The sequence below is a fragment of the Schistocerca americana genome, chromosome 3 (genome assembly GCF_021461395.2).
Source record: "Schistocerca americana isolate TAMUIC-IGC-003095 chromosome 3, iqSchAmer2.1, whole genome shotgun sequence".
Taxonomy (NCBI): Eukaryota; Metazoa; Arthropoda; class Insecta; order Orthoptera; family Acrididae; genus Schistocerca; species Schistocerca americana.
In genome coordinates this window covers 592,090,804-592,112,997 of record NC_060121.1, presented here as the reverse complement: position 1 = coordinate 592,112,997, position 22,194 = coordinate 592,090,804, and the positions used below count along the sequence as shown (strand labels likewise).

At 43.1% G+C, this 22,194-nt stretch overlaps 1 protein-coding gene across 2 annotated transcripts in view; it reads left to right on the top strand.

Annotated features, from left to right (window-relative positions):
* The first annotated feature begins 10,362 nt into the window (after positions 1-10,362).
* LOC124607490 (clathrin interactor 1) overlaps positions 10,363-22,194 on the top strand; it is a 183,787-nt gene continuing 171,955 nt past the window's right edge. Inside the window, exons 1-3 of one of the 2 annotated variants that reach the window (XM_047139861.1) lie at positions 10,363-10,923; positions 11,819-11,898; positions 14,773-14,894. In XM_047139861.1, coding sequence (XP_046995817.1) covers positions 10,892-10,923; positions 11,819-11,898; positions 14,773-14,894 — 234 coding nt within the window. In that variant the 5' untranslated portion in view covers positions 10,363-10,891. The remainder of the gene's footprint in view (positions 10,924-11,818; positions 11,899-14,772; positions 14,895-22,194) is intronic. The other variant, XM_047139862.1, reaches the window with a different exon arrangement.

Here is a 22,194-nt window from a genome sequence, read left to right as displayed (position 1 = left end):
GACGGGAGAGTACAGGTGACGCACGCATATGCTGGTTCAACTCCACTTTCAGGGACGCCGCTCGCAACTGCCGTCTGCCCTGCACATTCCCAAACGCCGCACGCGGGCCGCAGTAGGCGCCACAGCCCGCGGATACATGCGGGGGCGCCCACAGACGTTGCATTCTGTCAGATCCCCCACCTCACGAGGACGTCTGTACGCCTTGGATTTAGGTTCACGCCGGTATTTTCTCGTCAATACCGGAGCAGACGTTAGTGTCATACCTCCCACATTTTCTGTAAAGGACACAACACCAACCAAACTGTCCCTTTGAGCAGCAAATAATTCGCCACTTTGTGTCGATGGTTTGGCCAAGTTACCAATTGAACTCATACCTGGCAAATAGTTCACTTGGTCCTTCTACATGGCTGACGTCGAAGATCCAGTATTAGGCATTGACTTCCGTTTCCATTTCAGACTGTCTCCAGATCTTCAGTCGGCCACATTATGGCACCACGCCTCGTCCACCCATATTGCATGTTCAGTCGCCTCTTCGGTCCCCCCTCCCCCTCAGCTTCCTGATGACTTTGACACAGCTCCCATCGAGTGCTCTTCACTGGCGAACAGCCTCACAACTTCCATTGCCCAGCTCCAGCCCGAACGCCCTGCAGTCAACTATCTCCGTGCTCACAATGCAGAACTGATCCATGCCATATTGTTGGCTACGCAAGCCCTCACTGAGGCACAATGCATCATACAATGCCTGTCAATGCCGCCACCATCCAACACTGGATGGAACTTTGTCACCACCGACGCAGACAGCTTCCCCGGCAGATCAGGTTAGTGACTCTTGTGTGCTACCGATTCCCGTTCACGACAGCCCCTGAGCGAGTTTGCCAGTCGAGCTGAACGCTATCACGAATGGCACAACACACAAAATTGTCACAACAGATGGGCCACAAATGCATCATAAAGCTTGCTGACTGCCACCACATAAACTACGCCATGCTAAAGCCGCATCGGAGGAACTTCTACAGGCAGGTATTGTTCGCCCATCGGACAGTAACTGGTCCTCGTCCATACATTTAGTCCCCAAAAAGGACGGCACAGTGCGCCTCTGCGGTGACTATCATCGCCTCAACGTGTGGACGGTATTAGACAATTATCCGGTTCCTCACACAGAAGACTTTGCGCAAGTACTTAGTGGAGCACGCATCTTCAGAGTCTTGGACTGCTGCAAGGTATATTTATAGATACCAATGGAACAGAGTGACATACCAAAGACAGCAGTGATCACACCGCTCGACCTGTACGAATTTTGTTACATGCCTTATGGTCTCAAAAACGTGGCCCAAACTTGGCAGCATTTTACAGACTCACTTCTGTTTAACTGCACATATTGCTACGCATACCTCAACGACATACTAATTTTCTACCTCTCCGATAGGGAACATGAACTCCACCTGGCCACGATATAGGACTTATTGACACATAACAGAGTCGAGATCAATTAATGACAAGTCACAACTCCACTGCACCACTGTCACTTTTCTGGGGTACACCGTCTCCTCAGATGGTATATGCCCCCCTGCAGGAGCGGGTTGACTGCATTCGAGATCTACCTCTCCCAGTGTCGTTTCGCGAATTATACCAGTTTTTAGGAACTGTCAATTTCTACCGTCATAACCTGCCAATGGCGGCAGCAATTCAAGCCCCTTTGACTGATGCATTGACCGGGAAACAAATCTCGGACAGTCGCCAAGAACAGTGGTCTGACAACATGGTGAGAGCTTTTGAAGACCTTAAATCAGCATTAGCACATGGTGTCACTCTCGCCCACCCTTTTCCAGATGTCTGCATCTCTATTACAGCAGATGGAAGTGATTTTGCAATCAGTGCAGTCCCCCAACAGCATTTCAATGACACGACACAGCCACTCCGGTTTTTTTCCAAAAAACTATCTAGAGCTCAACATAAATGGTCAGCATTTGACAGAGAATTGCTTGCAGTTTATGAAGCTGTAAAATATTTCTGCACAGACATTGAAGGAAGGAATATAACAATTTTCACAGACCATTGCCCCCTTGCGGAGGCTATCCGTAACCCCTCTGATGACCTTCCCCCACGTAGGTTTCGGCAAATGGACTTAATTTGCCAATACGCAACAGACATCCGTTACATTCGAGGTTCCGAAAATGTGGTGGCTGACTACCTATCACGTATCACTGCAATTTTGTCATCCATTAATTTCGACGAATTGGCCCACATACAGGACGGTGACACCGAATTGCACAACCTCCGACAGGACCCAGATACTTCCCTTCAGATCGTTTTGTGCAGCCTACCGGACTTGGCCAGGCCACTGTGGTGTGATACAGCCATGGGCACTGCCCGGCCTATTGTTCCCCCTGTGCTGTGTCGCCAAGTGTTCACTACTTTACATAACCTGGCACATCCTGGTGCTAAAGCTACTACGCACCTGGTTACAGAACGCTTTGTGTGGCCAGGCGTGAAGAGGGATTATCGTACTTGGGCTCGTGCTTGTTTACAGTGCCAGCACAGCAAAGTTGGCAGGCACACACAACCCAGTCTACGTAAATTCAACATCCCGAAAGGCCGCTTCCGACATGTACATGTGGACCTCGTAGGACCATTACCCATGTCTGATGGTTTCAGGTATATCCTATACGTCATTGGCTGTGTTACACGTTGGGTGGAGGCAATATCCCTGCATGACATCACAGCGGATTCCATAGCACGTGCATTGGTATCCTCCTGGATAGCTCGATTTGGCTGCCATACATCCATCACCACCAACCAGGGAAGACAGTTTGAATCCCTGCTGTTTAACAAACTTTGCGTCCTCTGTGGGGTGGATAGATTCCACACTACGGCTTACCACCCTCAGAGCAATGGACTGGTTGAGCAATGCACAGGACTGAAAGCGGCACTCATGTGCCACGGTGGTGAGTGGTGCAACACCCTTCCCTGGGTTATGCTAGGAATATGCACGGCTTACAAGACAGACCTCCAGGCTTCACTCACAGAGCTCCTGTATGCCAAGACCCTAGTTTTCCCCACAGAGTTCGTCAATGATGAAGCAATCGCCAACCTGTCCGACCTCCCCACACTAGTTGGGCGGGTCCGGACACACAAAGCCGCGATCCGCACGTCTCCACCACGACAACGTACCCGTCCTCGAGTGTTACTGCATTCAACACTGGACTCTTGCGAGTTCGTTATGATATGGGATGACACAGTCAAACCAGCATTACAGCCACCTTACTCTGGCCCATAACGAGTAGTGGCTGGCACGGACAATACTATGGACATTCTCATCAGTGGCCGCCGGCAGACAGTTTCCCTCCAATGCGTGAAACCAGCCTGGTCGATTGAGGAATCTGTATCACCCCCCCCCCCCCCCCCCCCCCCGCCCGTGTCGAGGGTTGTTCCATCAGGTGATGACCTCAATCCCACACAGACCGCCCACTCCCCTGTGCTCCACCATGATCGTATGTGCACCGAGCCTACACCTGTGGGCAACTCAGTGGTTGCATATGACGATACTCTACCCTTGTTTCATACAGGCACTGCGTGTGACAATCCACAACCTCAGGCTCAACCACATGTTGCGTGTGACATTACCCCGTTCCAAGTGTTGGCACCCAATGCCCCCACAAAGTGTTCCAGTGTTTCTCCTGAACTATGTTGCTTTTCTGCCCCAACCCCCCTAGTGCCCCCTACATCCACTGTCGACGAAATTTGCATCGCAATCAACGCCTCTGAGTGCCCACGCGACGAGCTTTCCTTGCAGCTCCACGAGGGATCCATCTTCGTCCTCCGCATAGGGGGCACTTCATGTGGGTCCACAGCCACGTCACATATCACCATCCTGCACACAGTCCCTATCCCAAATGGGGTGGATACGGCTGCCATAGCTGCAACGTTCAGTACTGATGGGATGCTCAAGATTCGCATCCCCCTCTCCACCGGTACTGCAACGACGACATCTTCTGTACCAGTCCAGTTCACGCGTGCAGGTCGACCAGGTGCCCCCCCCCCCCCCCCACTGGATGGCGGATTATATGAGTGCTAGTCCACCCTGCACAGGCAGTATGGACTCTTAGCACACGCTGCTATCAACCAGCGAGCATCCCACAATCCCACTACACAGGAACACACCCACGTCCTTCCCCCAGTGCTCTGACTCGGGGTGAGGGGCCTCTGTGGCGACAGTCGATCGCCAGTAACTTCACCAGTGAAGTGCAAAATAAATGGTCTTTGGAGACTCGAGATTCTTTGGTAGTCCCGTCTACAACTTGACTGAGTGATGCGCGTGTCGTGAATTTCTGCATTGTTTTTTTGTGTTTTCTGTAATTATATGAACCTTAATAAAAGTGTCTTATCGTAATAAGTTGGAGTTTTCTGTGCGTGGTCCATCGCTATAGCCAAAAAACCCACAAGTCTTTGCACCTTTCACATACATTTTGGAACAATTTAAAATCCTTGAAAAATGAATCTCTTACTCCTCATTCAAAACTGAGGCTAGATTTTGATTTTTATGAGTCTCTTACATGATAATATAGTAATAATACAGGTTTTATGTATCGCAAAAATTTCAATTGTTTATAAAACCTGTTCAACCTGTAAGAGGAAGCTCTCCTTTTCAGGGACTGCAGAACTATATGGTACTAACCAACAGAAAAAAAAAAAAAAAAAATCAAAATTTTATGGTTTGGCATTTTTGAAAAAAAATTCCATAAATTACAAAAAAAGATCAGAACGCTATAGTAAAAGAACGTTGACTTATAAGTCCAAATGGAGGATTTCTTTGTAATCATACAGCAATTATCTTTCAAATAAAAAACAGCAGAATATCTAGAACTGTTAAAGGGATTTTAAAATTTTTTTCCAAAATTCGCATCTTCAAAATGGTATTCGCAGCGCCATTTGGAGGGCTGTATCTCGGAGCAGAATTTTTTTGGAGAAAACAAAAAAAAAATTATGTGTTCTTTACTTAGTCCTCCTTTTTTTTTTCACATCAGTCTACTGACTGGTTTGATGCAGCCCGCCACAAATTCCTTTCCTGTGCTGCTAACCTCTTCATCTCAGAGTAGCACTCGCAACCTACGTCCTCAATTATTTGCTTGACGTATTCCAATCTCTGTCTTCCTTTGCAGTTTTTGCCCTCTACAGCTCCCTTTAGTACCATGGAAGTCATTCCCTCATGTCTTAGCAGATGTCCTATCATCCTGTCCCTTCTCCTTATCAGTGTTTTCCACATATTCCTTTCCTCTCTGATTCTGTGTAAAACCTCCTCATTCCTTATCTTATCAGTCCACCTAATTTTCAACATTTGTCTATAGCACCACATCTCAAATGCTTCGATTCTCTTCTGTTCCGGTTTTCCCACAGTCCATGTTTCACTACCATACAATGCTGTACTCCAGACGTACATCCTCAGAAATTTCTTCCTCAAATTAAGGCCAGTATTTGATATTAGTAGACTTCTCTTGGCCAGAAATGCCTTTTTTGCCATAGCGAGTCTGCTTTTGATGTCCTCCTTGCTCCGTCCATCATTGGTTATTTTACTGCCTAGGTAGCAGAATTCCTTAACTTCTGTGACTTCGTGACCATCAATCCTGATGTTAAGTTTCTTGCTGTTCTCATTTCTACTACTTCTCATTACCTTCGTCTTTCTCCGATTTACTCTCAAACCATACTGTGTACTCATTAGACTGTTCATTCCGTTCAGCACATCATTTAATTCTTCTTCACTTTCACTCAGGATAGCAATGTCATCAGCGAATCGTACCATTGATATCCTTTCACCTTGTATTTTAATTCCACTCTTGAACCTTTCTTTTATTTCCATCATTGCTTCCTCGATGTACAGATTGAAGAGTAGGGGCGAAAGGCTACAGCCTTGTCTTACACCCTTCTTAATACGAGCACTTCGTCCTTGATCGTCCACTCTTATTATTCCCTCTTGGTTGTTGTACATATTGTATATGACCCGTCTCTCCCTATAGCTTACCCCTACTTTTTTCAGAATCTCGAACAGCTTGCACCATTTTATATTGTCGAACGCTTTTTCCAGGTCGACAAATCCTATGAAAGTGTCTTGATTTTTCTTTAGCCTTGCTTCCATTATTAGCCGTAACGTCAGAATTGCCTCTCTCGTCCCTTTACTTTTCCTAAACCCAAGCTGATCGTCACCTAGCGCATTCTCAATTTTCTTTTCCATTCTTCTGTATATTATTGTTGTAAGCAGCTTCGATGCATGAGCTGTTAAGCTGATTGTGCGATAATTCTCGCACTTGCAAGCTCTTGCCGTCTTCGGAATTGTGTGGATGATGCTTTTCCGAAAGTCAGATGGTATATCGCCAGACTCATATATTCTACACACCAACGTGAATAGTCGTTTTGTTGCCACTTCCCCCAATGATTTTAGAAATTCTGATGGAATGTTATCTATCCCTTCTGCCTTATTTGACCGTAAGTCCTCCAAAGCTCTTTTAAATTCCGATTCTAATACTGGATCCCCTATCTCTTCTAAATCGACTCCTGTTTCTTCTTCTATCACATCAGACAAATCTTCACCCTCATAGAGTCTTTCAATGTATTATTTCCACCTATCTGCTCTCTCCTCTGCATTTAACAGTGGAATTCCCGTTGCACTCTTAATGTTACCACCGTTGCTTTTAATGTCACCAAAGGTTGTTTTGACTTTCCTGTATGCTGAGCCTGTCCTTCCGACAATCATATCTTTTTCGATGTCTTCACATTTTTCCTGCAGCCATTTCGTCTTAGCTTCCCTGCACTTCCTATTCATTTCATTCCTCAGCGTCTTGTATTTCTGTATTCCTGATTTTCCCGGAACATGTTTGTACTTCCTCCTTTCATCAATCAACTGAAGTATTTCTTCTGTTATCCATGGTTTCTTCGCAGCTACCTTCTTTGTACCTATGTTTTCCTTCCCAACTTCTGTGATGGCCTTTTTTAGATATGTCCATTCCTCTTCAACTGTACTGCTAATCCGTATTGCTGTATCTATAGCGTTAGAGAACTTCAAACGTATCTCGTCATTCCTTAGTACTTCCGTATCCCACTTCTTTGCGTATTGATTCTTCCTGACTAATGTCTTGAACTTCAGCCTACTCTTCATCACTACTATATTGTGATCTGAGTCTATATCTGCTCCTGAGTACACCTTACAATCCAATATCTGATTTCGGAATCTCTGTCTGACCATGATGTAATCTAATTGAAATCTTCCCGTATCTCCCGGCCTTTTCCAAGAATACCTCCTCCTCTTGTCATTCTTGAACAGGGTATTCGCTATTACTAGCTGAAACTTGTTACAGAACTCAGTTAGTCTTTCTCCTCTTTCATTCCTTGTCCCAAGCCCATATTCTCCTGTAACCTTTTCTTCTACTCCTTCCCCTACAACTGCACTCCAGTCGCCCATGGCTATTAGATTTCCGTCCCCCTTTACATACTGCATTACCCTTTCAATATCCTCATACACTTTCTCTATCTGTTCATCTTCAGCTTGTGACGTCGGCATGTATACCTGAACTATCGTTGTTGGTGTTGGTCTGCTGTCGATTCTAATTAGAACAACCCGGTCACTGAACTGTTCACAGTAACACACCCTCTGTCCTACCTTCCTATTCATAACGAATCCTACACCTGTTATACCATTTTCTGCTGCTGTTGATATTACCTGATACTCATCTGACCAGAAATCCTTGTCTTCCTTCCACTTCACTTCACTGACCCCTTCTATATCTAGATTGAGCCTTTGCATTTCCATTTTCAGATTTTCTAGTTTCCCTACCACGTTCAAGCTTCTGACATTCCACGCCCCGACTCGTAGAACGTTATCCTTTCGTTGATTATTCAATCTTTTTCTCATGGTAACCTTCCCCTTGGCAGTCCCCTCCCGGAGGTCCGAATGGGGGACTATTCCGGAATCGTTTGCCAATGGAGAGATCATCATGACACTTCTTCAATTACAGGCCACATGTCCTGTGGATACACGTTACGTGTATTTAATGCAGTGGTTTCCATTACCTTCTGCATCCTCATGTCGTTGATCATTGCTGATTCTTCCGCCTTTAGGACAAGAGAGTGCCCTGAACCTCTATCCGCTCCTCCGCCCTCTTTGACAAGGCCGTTGGCAGAATGAGGCTGATTATTTATCAAAATTTAGGCAGTGGCGGGGATCGAACCCGGGACCGAGGACGTTTTGATTATGAATCAAAGACGCTACCCCTAGACCACGGGTACAGTGCAATTTAAATAAATAGATGCTAAATTCAATAATATCTGAGACTACGAATATAAGATTTTTCCTAGCCTGCCTGAATGGATATGCACTGCGCCTGTTCGACATGGGAGACGTGTTGTAAACTCCCATGGGTCTGTCAGCTACTCTCACGCCTACGGCTAATGCAAGGTTTAATGACGTATCGACTCGCATGACACATACCATCATACTCCTCAGTTCACCGTGACGACAGCAGCGCTGTTTCTCAGATATCGAAGCTTATTTTCAGTCGATCATGAGTGTATTTTACCACAGGCATAGCGTGTTTTATATAGAATTTAAAATTCAGAAGCCGATGGTGTTGCTACATTCGGAAAGAACTACTATAAAATTTTCAGTGTGTCTGTTTGTTTAAGAAACAAACTGAAAATTGCTAACAATAACGTACATGAGGGTGCTAATTCTCATGAATATTTTACACAAATATTAGTGCTCAGTCTCGCTTCCCGTTTCCCCCATTGCCACGCCCCACAGCGCATCAGAAGGCTGAAGAGGGGGGAAAGCAGGGAAGCTTTGCATTTAAATGGCACTGCAGTTGTACTGCATATGCTTGGTATTATATTTCACATTTCTCAACAATATAGGTTACAAACAAAACAATTTTTCAGATTAATTAATTGTTTTTGGAGTGCTGAAGGCAATTTTCATCTGGTAGAAACTGTCGGCACACAGACAGGCACAGACAATTTCACAGAGTTTTGCACTCAAGTTGCCAGATAATCATGATTTATTTAGTTTCATAATCGAAAAAACATCTTTCACACAAATATGTCGATCGAAATATTATAACACCTGCAACCTCATTACGGGCATTCCGAAGATCTACCGGAGAAAAAGGAATGTACACGTCCTGGACAGTTTTAATGAAAAAAGATTTGTAATAAAAACTGGAATTACCTTACAGGTCAGTCAGTTACATCTGTACATGCACAGTATCTCTTTCAACTGAAGCGGCAAACGGTCTCGAAAACAGATCTAAGACTGACAGTGCTCACAAAACCTCTATGAAACTATTGTTGTAATTCTTGCAAGGCCAGAATGAATTCTTCAAACCTAGCACTTTCTTTAATGCCATTGAGCTTAAGAAACTGTATTGTTTTTGTCAGAAAGTGTTTCTTGTACAACGCGTTTTTCTTTTTAAATGCATCCCCATCAAATCAGAAAGAAGTTACTTTGGGCACTGTTCGGTCAAGTCCACTTGAAATGTGAAGTCTGCAATCCAATCCGGATGTTCTAATTTTCGTTCCTGCACTCCTTTTTCCTTCATAAATTCTGCAATAGAGAGATTTAAATCGAAAAATCGTTCCAGGCATGCCTTTTGACATAACCAACGTACTTCACAGTAATATATGAAGTCTACGGTATATACTCTTCGTTCATTTCCATTGAAAACTGTTGCAACTGAAAGTGGAATTACGGGTGCAATTTCAGAAGTTTTGCTATCCGTTCCAACACTTTGTTCAAGTCCTTCATGCCTGCAAATTTAGCACAAAGTGCTTCTTGATGTACAGAGCAATGAATCCCGTCTGTTTATCGTTGTGATTTTTTGCTCTTTCATTGTCATCTAAAAATTTAAATTCTTTCTACATGGTAATATAATGTCGTTTCGTGGCAAATAAACAGCACTTGTCACTTATGCGAATTCAGAATTATCATCCTTCTCTTCAGTCATTCCCACGTATTTTAAAGGATTGTGACGATACATCGCTAGACTACCTCGTTTTGTGTAAACAGACACTGGACCGAGAACGACCGGGTCGGGGCCGCCCCGCACACGCTGCACGCTTTTAAGTTTGGCATGCCGTGGCCGGCCCTATTCTAAGTTATTAGCTTTGGAATGAGCAGGAACTTAGTCTCCATAACTCTTAACAACGTTTGTTTGGGAAAAGTGGTTACGATAGAAATTTGCTAATTAAGTTGTATATGTATTTTTTATAATATCGGAGTAATTTCTACTTGGTATAAATTTGTGAGTGCTATATTGCTAATTTTATTGCATAATGTCCCTGCACGTTTAGTCACTTAGAAAGGCGACATCTAAACATAGGAAACATCTAGCCACTGCGGCATAGAGCTACAATACTGAATGAACGTGGTATAGTTTCGGCTCAGTGTCTTTTTCAGAAAACAATCCTACATAGTTGGATATGCTAGCCTTAATTAAATTGTGAATAAGTTAGTAAACTCTACTCCTGGACGTTTAAATGACTATGCGCGGTCGACGGAATATTTACAGTATCCCTCCTAGACGATGCAGAGATTTCATGAGAAGAATCGATAGCTGGTCGAAAGTGTTTAAACTTAATTCGTTTGAATCATTTAACAACTAAAATGAAAAGTGAAAAATTTATGAATTTGCGAAAATAGTTGGAAGCACTTCTGGACTGCTCACAAGAAAGTGAAACGAAAAAGTACTGATGATGTGAGGTTGATGACGTTACCTCGGCCATGTTGAAGTTACATATCAGCTGTTACTGAGATTTGTAACAGTGGGGAGATGGATAAATTGTGATTGGGTTGTGACCTTGTGCTTCGTTGTCTGTGTATATAGTATAGAATCATTTTAGTGCTGCAATCATGTGGAAAGTGAGGGAACTGGTGGATAAAGCGTAAGTAGTCATTAATATCAAAATTATTGTTTTGCACAAATGAATCGTGTCCTTCGACACTATGGTTATGTTTACCTAAAGATGTGTCAGCTGCTGAGGATTTTCAGATTGTAGTATAATTAGGTATCTAACGCTACTTTGAAAATATGTGAACGTAAATGTTGTGTCAGAAAGGGTTTTGTACAGCCATTGACAACAGATGCATTAGTTATAGGTCGGGAATACATACATCACTTTGACTTTTGCTTTTACGCAATCATCAAAGTTTCTGCGTACAATATAGGGAAGATTTTCCCTTTTCACCCAGTAAGAAAGCTATTACTGCATCATTGAGAAATTTGTTTACTTTTGCATACAGTTTTGTATTGTGTAGTGAAGAATGTTGTGGTTTTCTGTTGTAACGATACACTCTTTTGGAAGATTTTAAGTTATGAATGAATGCGTACTGCCTGTACTCAAACTGAACTGCCTCGTTAATAAAGAGTATACTGCTGGTAAATGGTTGTTGGTTCTAGGTTATCTGTCCAGCACTCAGTATGGTAGCCGTCTAGAACATTGTAGGCCTACTTTAATTAGTGGCTCGTTTAATTCAACAGCAGCTCCAAAGCTTTTATTTTATTTGTACACTTTAAAGCTTTCATTGTAAAAATAAACCACTAGTAGTCATATGTTCTGTAGCTTTTTTTTCCTGAAATCCGGACAGAATTATTTATTAGTGCAATTTTTTCCGATGCACCAAAGTAATATAGTGTGAAACAACAAATGTGTGTTACTATTTATATGTAGTCAGCAGACAGATTAGCTTTGAAGATAATTTGCATCTGATATAGCATTGGTATTGGTTTCTTTTGTTCTTTGTTTTATGATGATGATCTTCCTGTTTCTGTGTTTTCAGCACCAATGTTGTTATGAACTACACTGATATAGAAGCAAAAGTTAGAGAAGCCACAAATGATGATGCATGGGGACCGACTGGTACGTAATTTGTATCCCTCTGTCCTTGTGTTTAAAAGTCTGCCATTTTGTTTGCAGAATAAGTATTGTATTTATTTATTTTATTATTTATTAATCCTTAGGTAATTCAGAATAACAGTATTGGGCATGTCGGTTACATCACGTAAATAGTCTTTTCTAAATATGTAGAAGAGTATATGTTTGCATGTCCAGGATTGCTTCACAAACTCTTCATAGATTTCAGCTAAATTTGGCACAGAAACAGCAGGCATCATGACTATCAGCACTGTGAGATGTACAAACTCTTAACTTCAGTAGGAGCGAAAACACGGACAATAACATTTTCTACGCACTACTTGCATAGGTTGCCCTGCATGAGGGGTATGTTGTGTGGGAAGCCAGGGACTAGTGTAGCAGGGGATACAACCCGTCAGCTTTGGACAATGACGTCACAAGTCGCCAAACGAGAAGCGATTCTTCTTAGTGTTGTAGCTCCCTTCAGTAGCTGATAAGTGTTTTTTGGCTTTTTTTAAAAAAAAAAAATCTCACGAGATAGAATAAACAGATCCACTTTATTAAGCAATCAGTAACAAAACGAAACTGAAACATAACAGCAAAAGCGAAAATGGTAAACTGCTCTCTGGCGACTTGTGACGTCATTGTCCAAAGCAGACGGGTTGTATCCCCTGCTACACTAGACCCGGAAGCCAAATCAATGTGCTTTGCAGGACAGCCTATATATTAGGGGGAAGAAACATTTTCTGAACCCTGATATGTAGGCTGCTCTGCATGGTAGGCATGTGGTGTTGTAATAGAATAGGCCTGCTTTATCAGTCTGCTTTGCATGGCAATCTGTATGTCAGGGGAAAGTAAATGATTTCCAAGCCCCTGATGTCAGTCTTGCCTGCTTGACAGGTGTGTTGTGAGAATGGTATTGCTCTGCTTTACTGAAATGTATTGCAGGGGCTTCACACTCCAGTGAGTATGCTGGGTACAGATCGAGATGGGTATAGGGGAGGATGAGGGGGAAACACATTACGCTGGTGGAAGGTGTAGAAGGGTAGTGGGCAAATGCAAGAGGTCAAGAAGAAAATAGAGGGGGAAGAGGATGAAGAGAGAGAGAGAGAGAGAAAGAGGGGAGCTGGAGGTAGACAGGTAGAGGTGGTAAATGAGGTGGGCACAGTGAGAGGGAGGAGATGTTGTGTACAGTATAGTGTCAAATGCCAATGCAGGGAAAGAGCTAAGAGATGAATAAAACATAAACGGGATAAGTAATGTGTTCATGCATTAATATTTTTTATTAGAAGATTGAAATCTTATTGCGGTTAATGAGAGTTTTTGGTCAGCTTTGGAGGTAACTTAAACAACTGGGATCGGAATTAACCACATAGTGTTTATGTTCATTTAGTGCAGCAGTGCTGTTACAATATCAGCAGTCCTCGCACTGCTTGTGTTACACTAACTGGAATACGTCATTTGTCTGACTTTGTGTGATTTGTGTCATTGCTATTCTGCCTGTGCTTAAGCATTTTGTTTCCACTTAAAAAATGACATAGTTGCTAAAAGTGAGTAATTGAGGAAAACAAAATGACAGTAGATAAGTAGAAAATGACTTCCTTTCTAAAGTTGTTACAGTATAGTTACTAGTAAAAATAAAGATTCGTGAATTGGTATAGCCATTATGTGTTGATTAATTTGTGATACACTCACTGCGGGCATGCATACATGAAACAGTACAACTTGAAAGAATTTGAAGAACTGCAGGTGAAATTCATTTAGGTATTCCGTAGAGGGTGAAGTGATACTGATCAGAAAAATTATTACAGATTGTGTGGCTGTCATTGCAAGCCTATGGATAATCCCAGAATTAAATGGAAACAGTTTTAACTTCCACCCGGGTTGTGAAAAACAGATTGATAACATACTTTTGATTCCGAAGCCCTACTATTCCTACTCCTGATGCTAATACTAATAAAACTAAGTAGCAGATTTGACCTATTTATAGTTTTGTGGTGTTGGAGTGAATACAGTTGTGATCCATTGATTGCGTATGTTAGCTTATAAGGCATTACTTACATTGTATTTACAAAATTAATAAACTGTAGCCATCAGAATTACAATTGTTCCTCTAAAGGGAAGTTGATAAGCCTGAGGAGTTAAGATAGAAAAGAAGAGGTTGGTAGTGGTGAGGAATACTATTTATTGATGGTACTACAGAGGACAATCTTGGCAAACTAAAGTTAGAAAATGAACTCTTTGGATTAACTAAACCTACCAATACCACATGTCATATGACACACATGGAGGGAAAAAAAAAAAAAATAAAAGACAGAACACTGACAATATTTTTGTGTGTGTATATTCTTTCTTGGAATGTAGGTTGTGGAGCATACTTATCTGTAGCATAGCCCAGGGTATGGTTTAGCTTGAAAGGTGAATACTAAATCTTAGTTTTGATGACATTGATCTGTAGCAAAACGCAAGGCCTAGGTTAGGTTGAAAGATGGCAGTTTCGTTAGAAGTAGCCAAAGAGTTCTCAAACACAGGCTTCAATTGATAAAGACCTTATGCATAAATTGCCATATTCAAATTTGAGTCAAACATTTACATGCTACCGTTCCAAAATAAAATGGAGAGCAAAACTATAGGTAGCAACAAACATACACATCAGGGTCATGATTTAAAGCTTCTATGATCATAAAATGTGTTTTTGTTTCGTAGTGTTTGCGAAGTTGTGAAGCTTATCGTATACTCTGAATACCAGTGGTGTTATTGAAAGAAACTGAATTTGAGCTAGACTTTTATTTTCTGATTATACAAATTTTTACAGCCAAGCATTGTGTGGAGAGCAGTATTTTTAGAAATGGTGTTTTCTTTCCAATTTTTGTTTTCCAGGTGCACTGATGCAAGAAGTGGCACAAGGTACATTCACATATGAGCAGTTCCCAGAAGTGATGTCAATGCTTTGGAAGAGAATGCTACAGGATAATAAAAAGAATTGGAGGCGAACATATAAGGTGAATATGTATTTGCTAACTTTATTGCTTAGTTAACTACTGTTTGGCCTTCAGCTAACAAGACAAATTTTCAATCTGGAACAATGTTCTTAAATTTATTCCATATTATTACACACTTAATATTGTCAAGCACTTGCAAAATTCCCAGTTTTTGTAACATTGTCATAAATTGTGGCAGGGTAGCTGAGCATTCAGTTATTGATAGTCCGTATCAATTATCTGTGTGTTTTAAAAGAATTTTGATATGAGTCAATACTGATAAACACAATACTTTACCACTCTCCCTCAATATTTTATATTGTGAAATATGTACCTTCCTTCATCTGTAACTTCAAAAATAATAACCATTTTCTCATAATTCTGGCCACTGATCTGTTGGCAGGTGCATAATTTAATCTTCTTCTCATTAAGTTGTTGACAAATATAATTATGTATTTTCTGTATGTTTAAAATGTCCTAAAATTTGGTTTCATTAGTCTATCTGAGCGTGCTTTGTTTATTTTGTTGTGTAATAGGAGCCAAAGACTTTGACAGCAATTAATTTTATTTTTTTTTTTTCTCTCAAAAATTTGGCATAACCACAGTAGTAATCAGGGAGCATAAGCATAGCCACGTGTTCTAGCTCCATTGAAGGAGCTGCAACATATTTCTGTAGTCTATTCTCCCACATAAACTGAACTGCTTTGAACTGAAGTAGAATGCCCCTTGTTGATTGTTTTGTGTATTTCTCCCTAACATAATCATTCACTATAGTGTTTGATACTAAAGACATTACACTTATGAAATGTAGCTGATCAGAAACAGCCTGAAAATCTTATAAGGATGCTATAGGATAGAATGTGATCAGAGATAATTGCTAAGAAAAAATTAGATACATTGTGCTGTTTCTGATTTAATTAGCTTCAAATTTAACCAGTCAGGTCATTGGGTGCACAAATTCAAGCAGCTTGCCAGAGACAGTGTTGCTGAACATGTTCTTCATTCGGTTACCTCAAACTGAACAAGAGAGTGACAAAAAATTATAAACTGGACAGTAGCAAGGATTGAATCTGAGCCAGTGGCTCAGCCATCTCACTCGCTACCGTCTACCTTGGAGAACCACTAACACTAATGGTATCAGCTTGTGTAGCAGAATTTTATCTGCTAAGCATTCAATCTTTTTTGGAAATCTTATTTACGCAGTTGATCTTCATTGGAAGTGTTTGTGTAGTTACGAATTTATGTTGACAGTTAACATGGTGATAGGGGGATCACGATTGGATGAAAGAATGAAATATGTTAGGCAGGGGTCAGTATTGATGTTGGGTTGAGTCTTTGAGCCTGATTATTGGGGTTGGCGGCAAAAATGCGTTTCCTCTGTAGGGACCAGTGAAAGACAAGAAGGTCTTTAACAATCCCAACATGAATTTGGGAGTGGGGCAAAAGATAAGCCCTTTGGAAAGGACTGATACTTGTGAGACTGAGGCCTTTGGAGAACAGATTTATGACTTTGACTGTGCTACATGTACTTCATTGAACCCCGTACCTAAACATCATCACTCTGCCCCCAATCCCTGTCCCTTTCTCTTCCTTTCCCTGCACTCAGTTTCCCCCTTCCCCAGCTCTGCTTTCCATTGTGGCACTTAGCCACCCTATTCCATCCCCACTACGTCCTTGCTGTCTTCCACAGGCAGCAGAGCAGGTTCCCCCTAGCCACCCCATACCACCTCCTTACCCCCACCACCCAACCCACCAGATTGCTACCCACATCGGATGCAGTCCACAGTTAGGGCCCCCCACCCCCGTTTTGTGTGTGTGTGTGTGTGTGTGTGTGTGTGTGTGTGCGCAGAAATGTTATCAAATGTTGGTTTCCATAACTCTTCATATACACTCCTGGAAATTGAAATAAGAACACCGTGAATTCATTGTCCCAGGAAGGGGAAACTTTATTGACACATTCCTGGGGTCAGATACATCACATGATCACACTGACAGAACCACAGGCACATATACACAGGCAACAGAGCATGCACAATGTCGGTACTAGTACAGTGTATATCCACCTTTCGCAGCAATGCAGGCTGCTATTCTCCCATGGAGACGATCGTAGAGATGCTGGATGTAGTCCTGTGGAACGGCTTGCCATGCCATTTCCACCTGGCGCCTCAGTTGGACCAGCGTTCGTGCTGGACGTGCAGACCGCGTGAGACGACGCTTCATCCAGTCCAAAACATGCTCAATGGGGGACAGATCCGGAGATCTTGCTGGCCAGGGTAGTTGACTTACATCTTCTAGAGCACAATGGGTGGCACGGGATACATGCGGACGTGCATTGTCCTGTTGGAACAGCAAGTTCCCTTGCCGGTCTAGGAATGGTAGAACGATGGGTTCGATGACGGTTTGGATGTACCGTGCACTATTCAGTGTCCCCTCGACGATCACCAGTGGTGTACAGCCAGTGTAGGAGATCGCTCCCCACACCATGATGCCGGGTGTTGGCCCTGTGTGCCTCAGTCGTATGCAGTCCTGATTGTGGCGCTCACCTGCACGGCGCCAAACACGCATACGACCATCATTGGCACCAAGGCAGAATCGACTCTCATCGCTGAAGACGACACGTCTCCATTCGTCCCTCCATTCACGCCTGTCGCGACACCACAGGAGGCGGGCTGCACGATGTTGAGGCGTGAGCGGAAGACGGCCTAACGGTGTGCGGGACCGTAGCCCAGCTTCATGGAGACGGTTGCGAATGGTCCTCGCCGATACCCCAGGAGCAACAGTGTCCCTAATTTGCTGGGAAGTGGAGGTGCGGTCCCCTACGGCACTGCGTAGGATCCTACGGTCTTGGCGTGCATCCGTGCGTTGCTGCGATCCGGTCCCAGGTCGACGGGCACGTGCACCTTCCGCCGACCACTGGCGACAACATCGATGTACTGTGGAGACCTCACGCCCCACGTGTTGAGCAATTCGGCGGTGCGTCCACCCGGCCTCCCGCATGCCCACTATACGTCCTCGCTCAAAGTCCGTCAACTGCACATACGGTTCACGTCCACGCTGTCGCGGCATGCTACCAGTGTTAAAGACTGCGATGGAGCTCCATATGCCACGGCAAACTGGCTGACACTGACGGCAGCGGTGCACAAATGCTGCGCAGCTAGCGCCATTCGACGGCCAACACCGCGGTTCCTGGTGTGTCCGCTGTGCCGTGCATGTGATCATTGCTTGTACAGCCCTCTCGCAGTGTCCGGAGCAAGTATGGTGGGTCTGACACACCGGTGTCAATGTGTTCTTTTTTCCATTTCCAGGAGTGTATCTTGTATGAGGGAGAGTTGGATTATTTGAAATGACAAGGAATAGAATAGGAATGCCCTAAACATTCTAGTTTAAATGCCCATTTTATATTACTTCATTCTTTATTCAGAATTTAGAAACTTATTAATGCATATAGGTATCGTGTAAATAACTGTCACCAGATGGAGCTATGAATATTGCGACTATTGCTATGAACTTCCGTGAATTTCTATGTCTACAATGTATGCTTCAAAATACTAACCACTGAAAAATCTGAGGGTGTGAACATTTTTGTATTGTTATTCCTTTTTGGCGTAAGTGACTGTCATAAGTGACAACTCTTGCATCAACTTCTTTTCAGAGTAGTTTGTTCTCCCCAAATAACTATAAATTCTAACATAATGTTCTTGCTCTGGCATACCATGAGCATAGTGAAATGAAACAGAAGTACTCGGAATGTGTTGTAAGGATAACTTCCACCTGTGCAGTTCAGAAAAGCTGGTGGTGGAGGGCAGGATCCAGATGGCCCAGTTAGTGAAACAGCCGTTGAAATCAAGCGTATTATGTTCAGTTTCATGTTGTGCGAGAGGATGGTGTAATTTTTCATGGCTGTTCATCCTGGTGGACGTCTTGGAGGCAGTCATACCAGTATAAAAAACTGTGCAGTGATTGCAGCAGGGCTGGTGTATGACATGGACACATCAGCTACTCTTCCTCACTCCCTCTAAATCGCTGCTTTCATTCTGTCAGTTGCGTTCTGGTCTGAGCTGCTACAGATGTGGATCATGTTTACATCAGATGTGTTTGCTAATGTGAATGAAAATGTGTGTGTGTGTGTGTGTGTGTGTGTGTGTGTGTGTGTGTGTGTGTGTGTGTGTGTCTTCTTTCCTGAAGAAGGCTTTGGTCGAAAGCTAAATTGTGACGGTCTTTCTGTTGTGCCTGTCTGCAGCTCAGTGTGTCGCCTATACAGTTAGTAGCAATCTAGCCTTTCCTTATTTTGTTAATATTTCAACTTAGAGTTTCCATAGTTTGATTTTGCCATACTGAGATCTGTTAGCTTTCACGAAAATTTTCCTTTTGAATAAAAAGAAACACAAATAATTATTTCTACTCCATTTTCGCCTGATAGAAGCAACTAATGAATTTATTACTTATTAATGTATCTGGTTGGACATTTTGAGTGCTTAAGCACACCAGGCAGCTTTCCTTTCATTTGGCACTTTGTGTTGTGGCTCTCTTGAGTCTCACAAGCCACTGTGAATCTGTATTCTTCTGTTAACAGTGTAAGAAAAGGTAGATTGCTGCTTACCATATTGACAACATGCTAAGTTGGAGACAGGTACAATTAAGACATTTACACGTAAGCTTTTGGCCCGAGCTGCTGGAGTGGTCATGAGGGTGGTGCGAGATGTGCTTGCTTGTGTGATTGAATGGTGTGTGTGTGTGTGTGTGTGTGTGTTTTCTAGCTTTTAATTGTATCTGTCTGCAACTTAACATGTTGTCTTGAAGCCAAGTATCAATCTGTCTTTCCATACATTGTTGATATTCCTACCTGGCTTTTCAACAAAGGTAGTTTGTTTGCGAAATATGTGACTGTGAGAGTGAATACTCTGTGCCTTCCACACAGGTGATTGTGCAGACTTGCTTTGGATGTTCCATTGAAAGACTGATAATCAGCTGAATATAAGCAAGCATCTATGTATGCAAACGGAACATGACTGACTGCAATTTGCTGGCACTTGCTTACAGTTAACGCTAGAGGGATACTTGTTCATTTTTTGTGCGCTAGTGTAAACCAGGCATCAAAAGAGCTGTTATCATATCTGATCTTGCTTCATGACCAAATGTATTGACATGAACAATTCTAAATCATTGGGCCCTCAAGCGACTCATGACTCTGCTATGAGTACGTGTGTAGCGAGCATGCCAAGCTATTGCAGCACCTACATCTTTCCTGTGCTCCACACTCTCATCTTTGACTCTCTCCCCTTGTCTTACTGACTTTCTCAAGGCGGCGTCTTCTGATGTTGACATGGATATTCGATATGCTCAGCTTTCTGTTCTCAGGATACTCATTTGTTCGTCCATCACCTTCTGGCTAAAGTAATTTTTGGTCGCCATCTGGGTTTTGCCTCCATTTCTCAGTCTCCCCACCCCCTAGTGTGGACTGACTTCGGAAGAACACCTAAAATAGTGCCTACTACATGCAGTGAAAGATCATCTACGCACAATACTGGCATAGGCTCTCTTATATGCACTTCAAAGCCGATGCGTTCGCCAAACCAACATAATGGGGTGCCAGGATGAGACTGCTGACAACGTAGGCGTCACACTGCTAATGCCTGAGCTGCTAGCTCCCCACCTGTCTTCTTGAGGTGTCAGGACTCCTGGCAATGGCCAGTGTGCCATATGGCCTATGCTGCTATGCTGTGGGTGGATGGCACCTGGTGTGTGAGCCCTTGAGAAGAGGGACAAGCCAGATGTATGGGAGCAAAACAATTTATCCACAATGTAGTATGTACTTGAACTGATGGGGATACTTTTACTGCAACAAAGCTGTTTTTTTTTGTGGAACATATTGAAGATGAATTTGGAGAAGTTGAGTCTTTGGGAATACACAATGGATTGATCAAAGGCTGAGGAGGAAGTGGAGAGTAATAGAGAGAAGGCTACTCTGGCGACACTGACTACACCAGATCCCCCTATATCATCAGATTCTGAGTCAATACACGTGGATGTGGGTCCATCCCCATCTGTGACAAACATTGATCTTGGGACGTAACTTGTCTACCTGGTTCTTTAATGCCTAACCTGGCAGCCATAATGTGACCATTCAGTGGAACTGTAATGGATTGGTTATCACCATTCGTTGACACTCGGTGCTTACCCTGCATTCCGTCAGAAACGTGCTGCTCGTGGGAGGTGATCTGGACTGGTCTGTGCGCTGGTTCACACCGGTGTCATCAGTAAGTGAGCCCCCCCCCCCCATTTTCTCTATTTAGCGACTTCATTGTGCACCAAACCCTTTGAGGAAGTATCAATAAGCATGGTAGGGGCCTTCCACTTGACCAGCTTCGTACCAACCATGATCTACATCTACATCCATGCTCCGCAAGCCACCTGACGGTGTGTGGCGGAGGGTACCTTGAGTACCTCTATCAGTTCTCCCCTCTATTCCAGTCTCGTATTGTTCGTGGAAAGAAGGATTGTTGGTATGCTTCTGTGTGAGCTCTAATCTCTCTGCTTTTATCCTCATGGTCTCTTCGCGAGATATACATAGGAGGGAGCAATATACTGCTTGACTCTTCGGTGAAGGTGTGTTCTCGAAACTTCGAAAAAAGCCCGTACCGAGCTACTGAGCATCTCTCCTGCAGAGTCTTCCACTGGAGTTTATCTATCATCTCTGTAACGCTTTCGCGATTACTAAATGATCCTGTAACGAAGCGCGCTGCTCTCTGTTGGATCTTCTCTATCTCTTCTATCAACCCTATCTGGTACGGATCCCACACTGCTGAGGAGTATTCAAGCAGTGGGTGAACAAGTGTACTGTAACCTACTTCCTTTGTTTTCGGATTGCATTTCCTTAGGATTCTTCCAATGAAGCTCAGTCTGGCATCTGCTTTACTAACGATCAACTTTATATGATAATTCCATTTTAAATCACTCCTAATGCATTCTCCCAGATAATTTATGGAATTAACTGCTTTCAGTTGCTGACCTGCTATATTGTAGCTAAATGATAAGGGATCTTTCTTTCTGTGTATTCGCAGCACATTACACTTGTCTACATTGAGATTCAATTGCCATTCACTGCACCATGCGTCAATTCGCTGCAGATCCTCCTGCATTTCAGTACAATTTTCCAATGTTACAACCTCTCGATATACCACAGCATCATCCGCAAAAAGCCTCAGTGAACTTCTGATGTCATCCACAAGGTCATTTATGTATATTGTGAATAGCAACGGTCCTACGACACTCCCTTGTGGCACACCTGAAATCACTCTTACTTCGGAGGACTTCTCTCCAT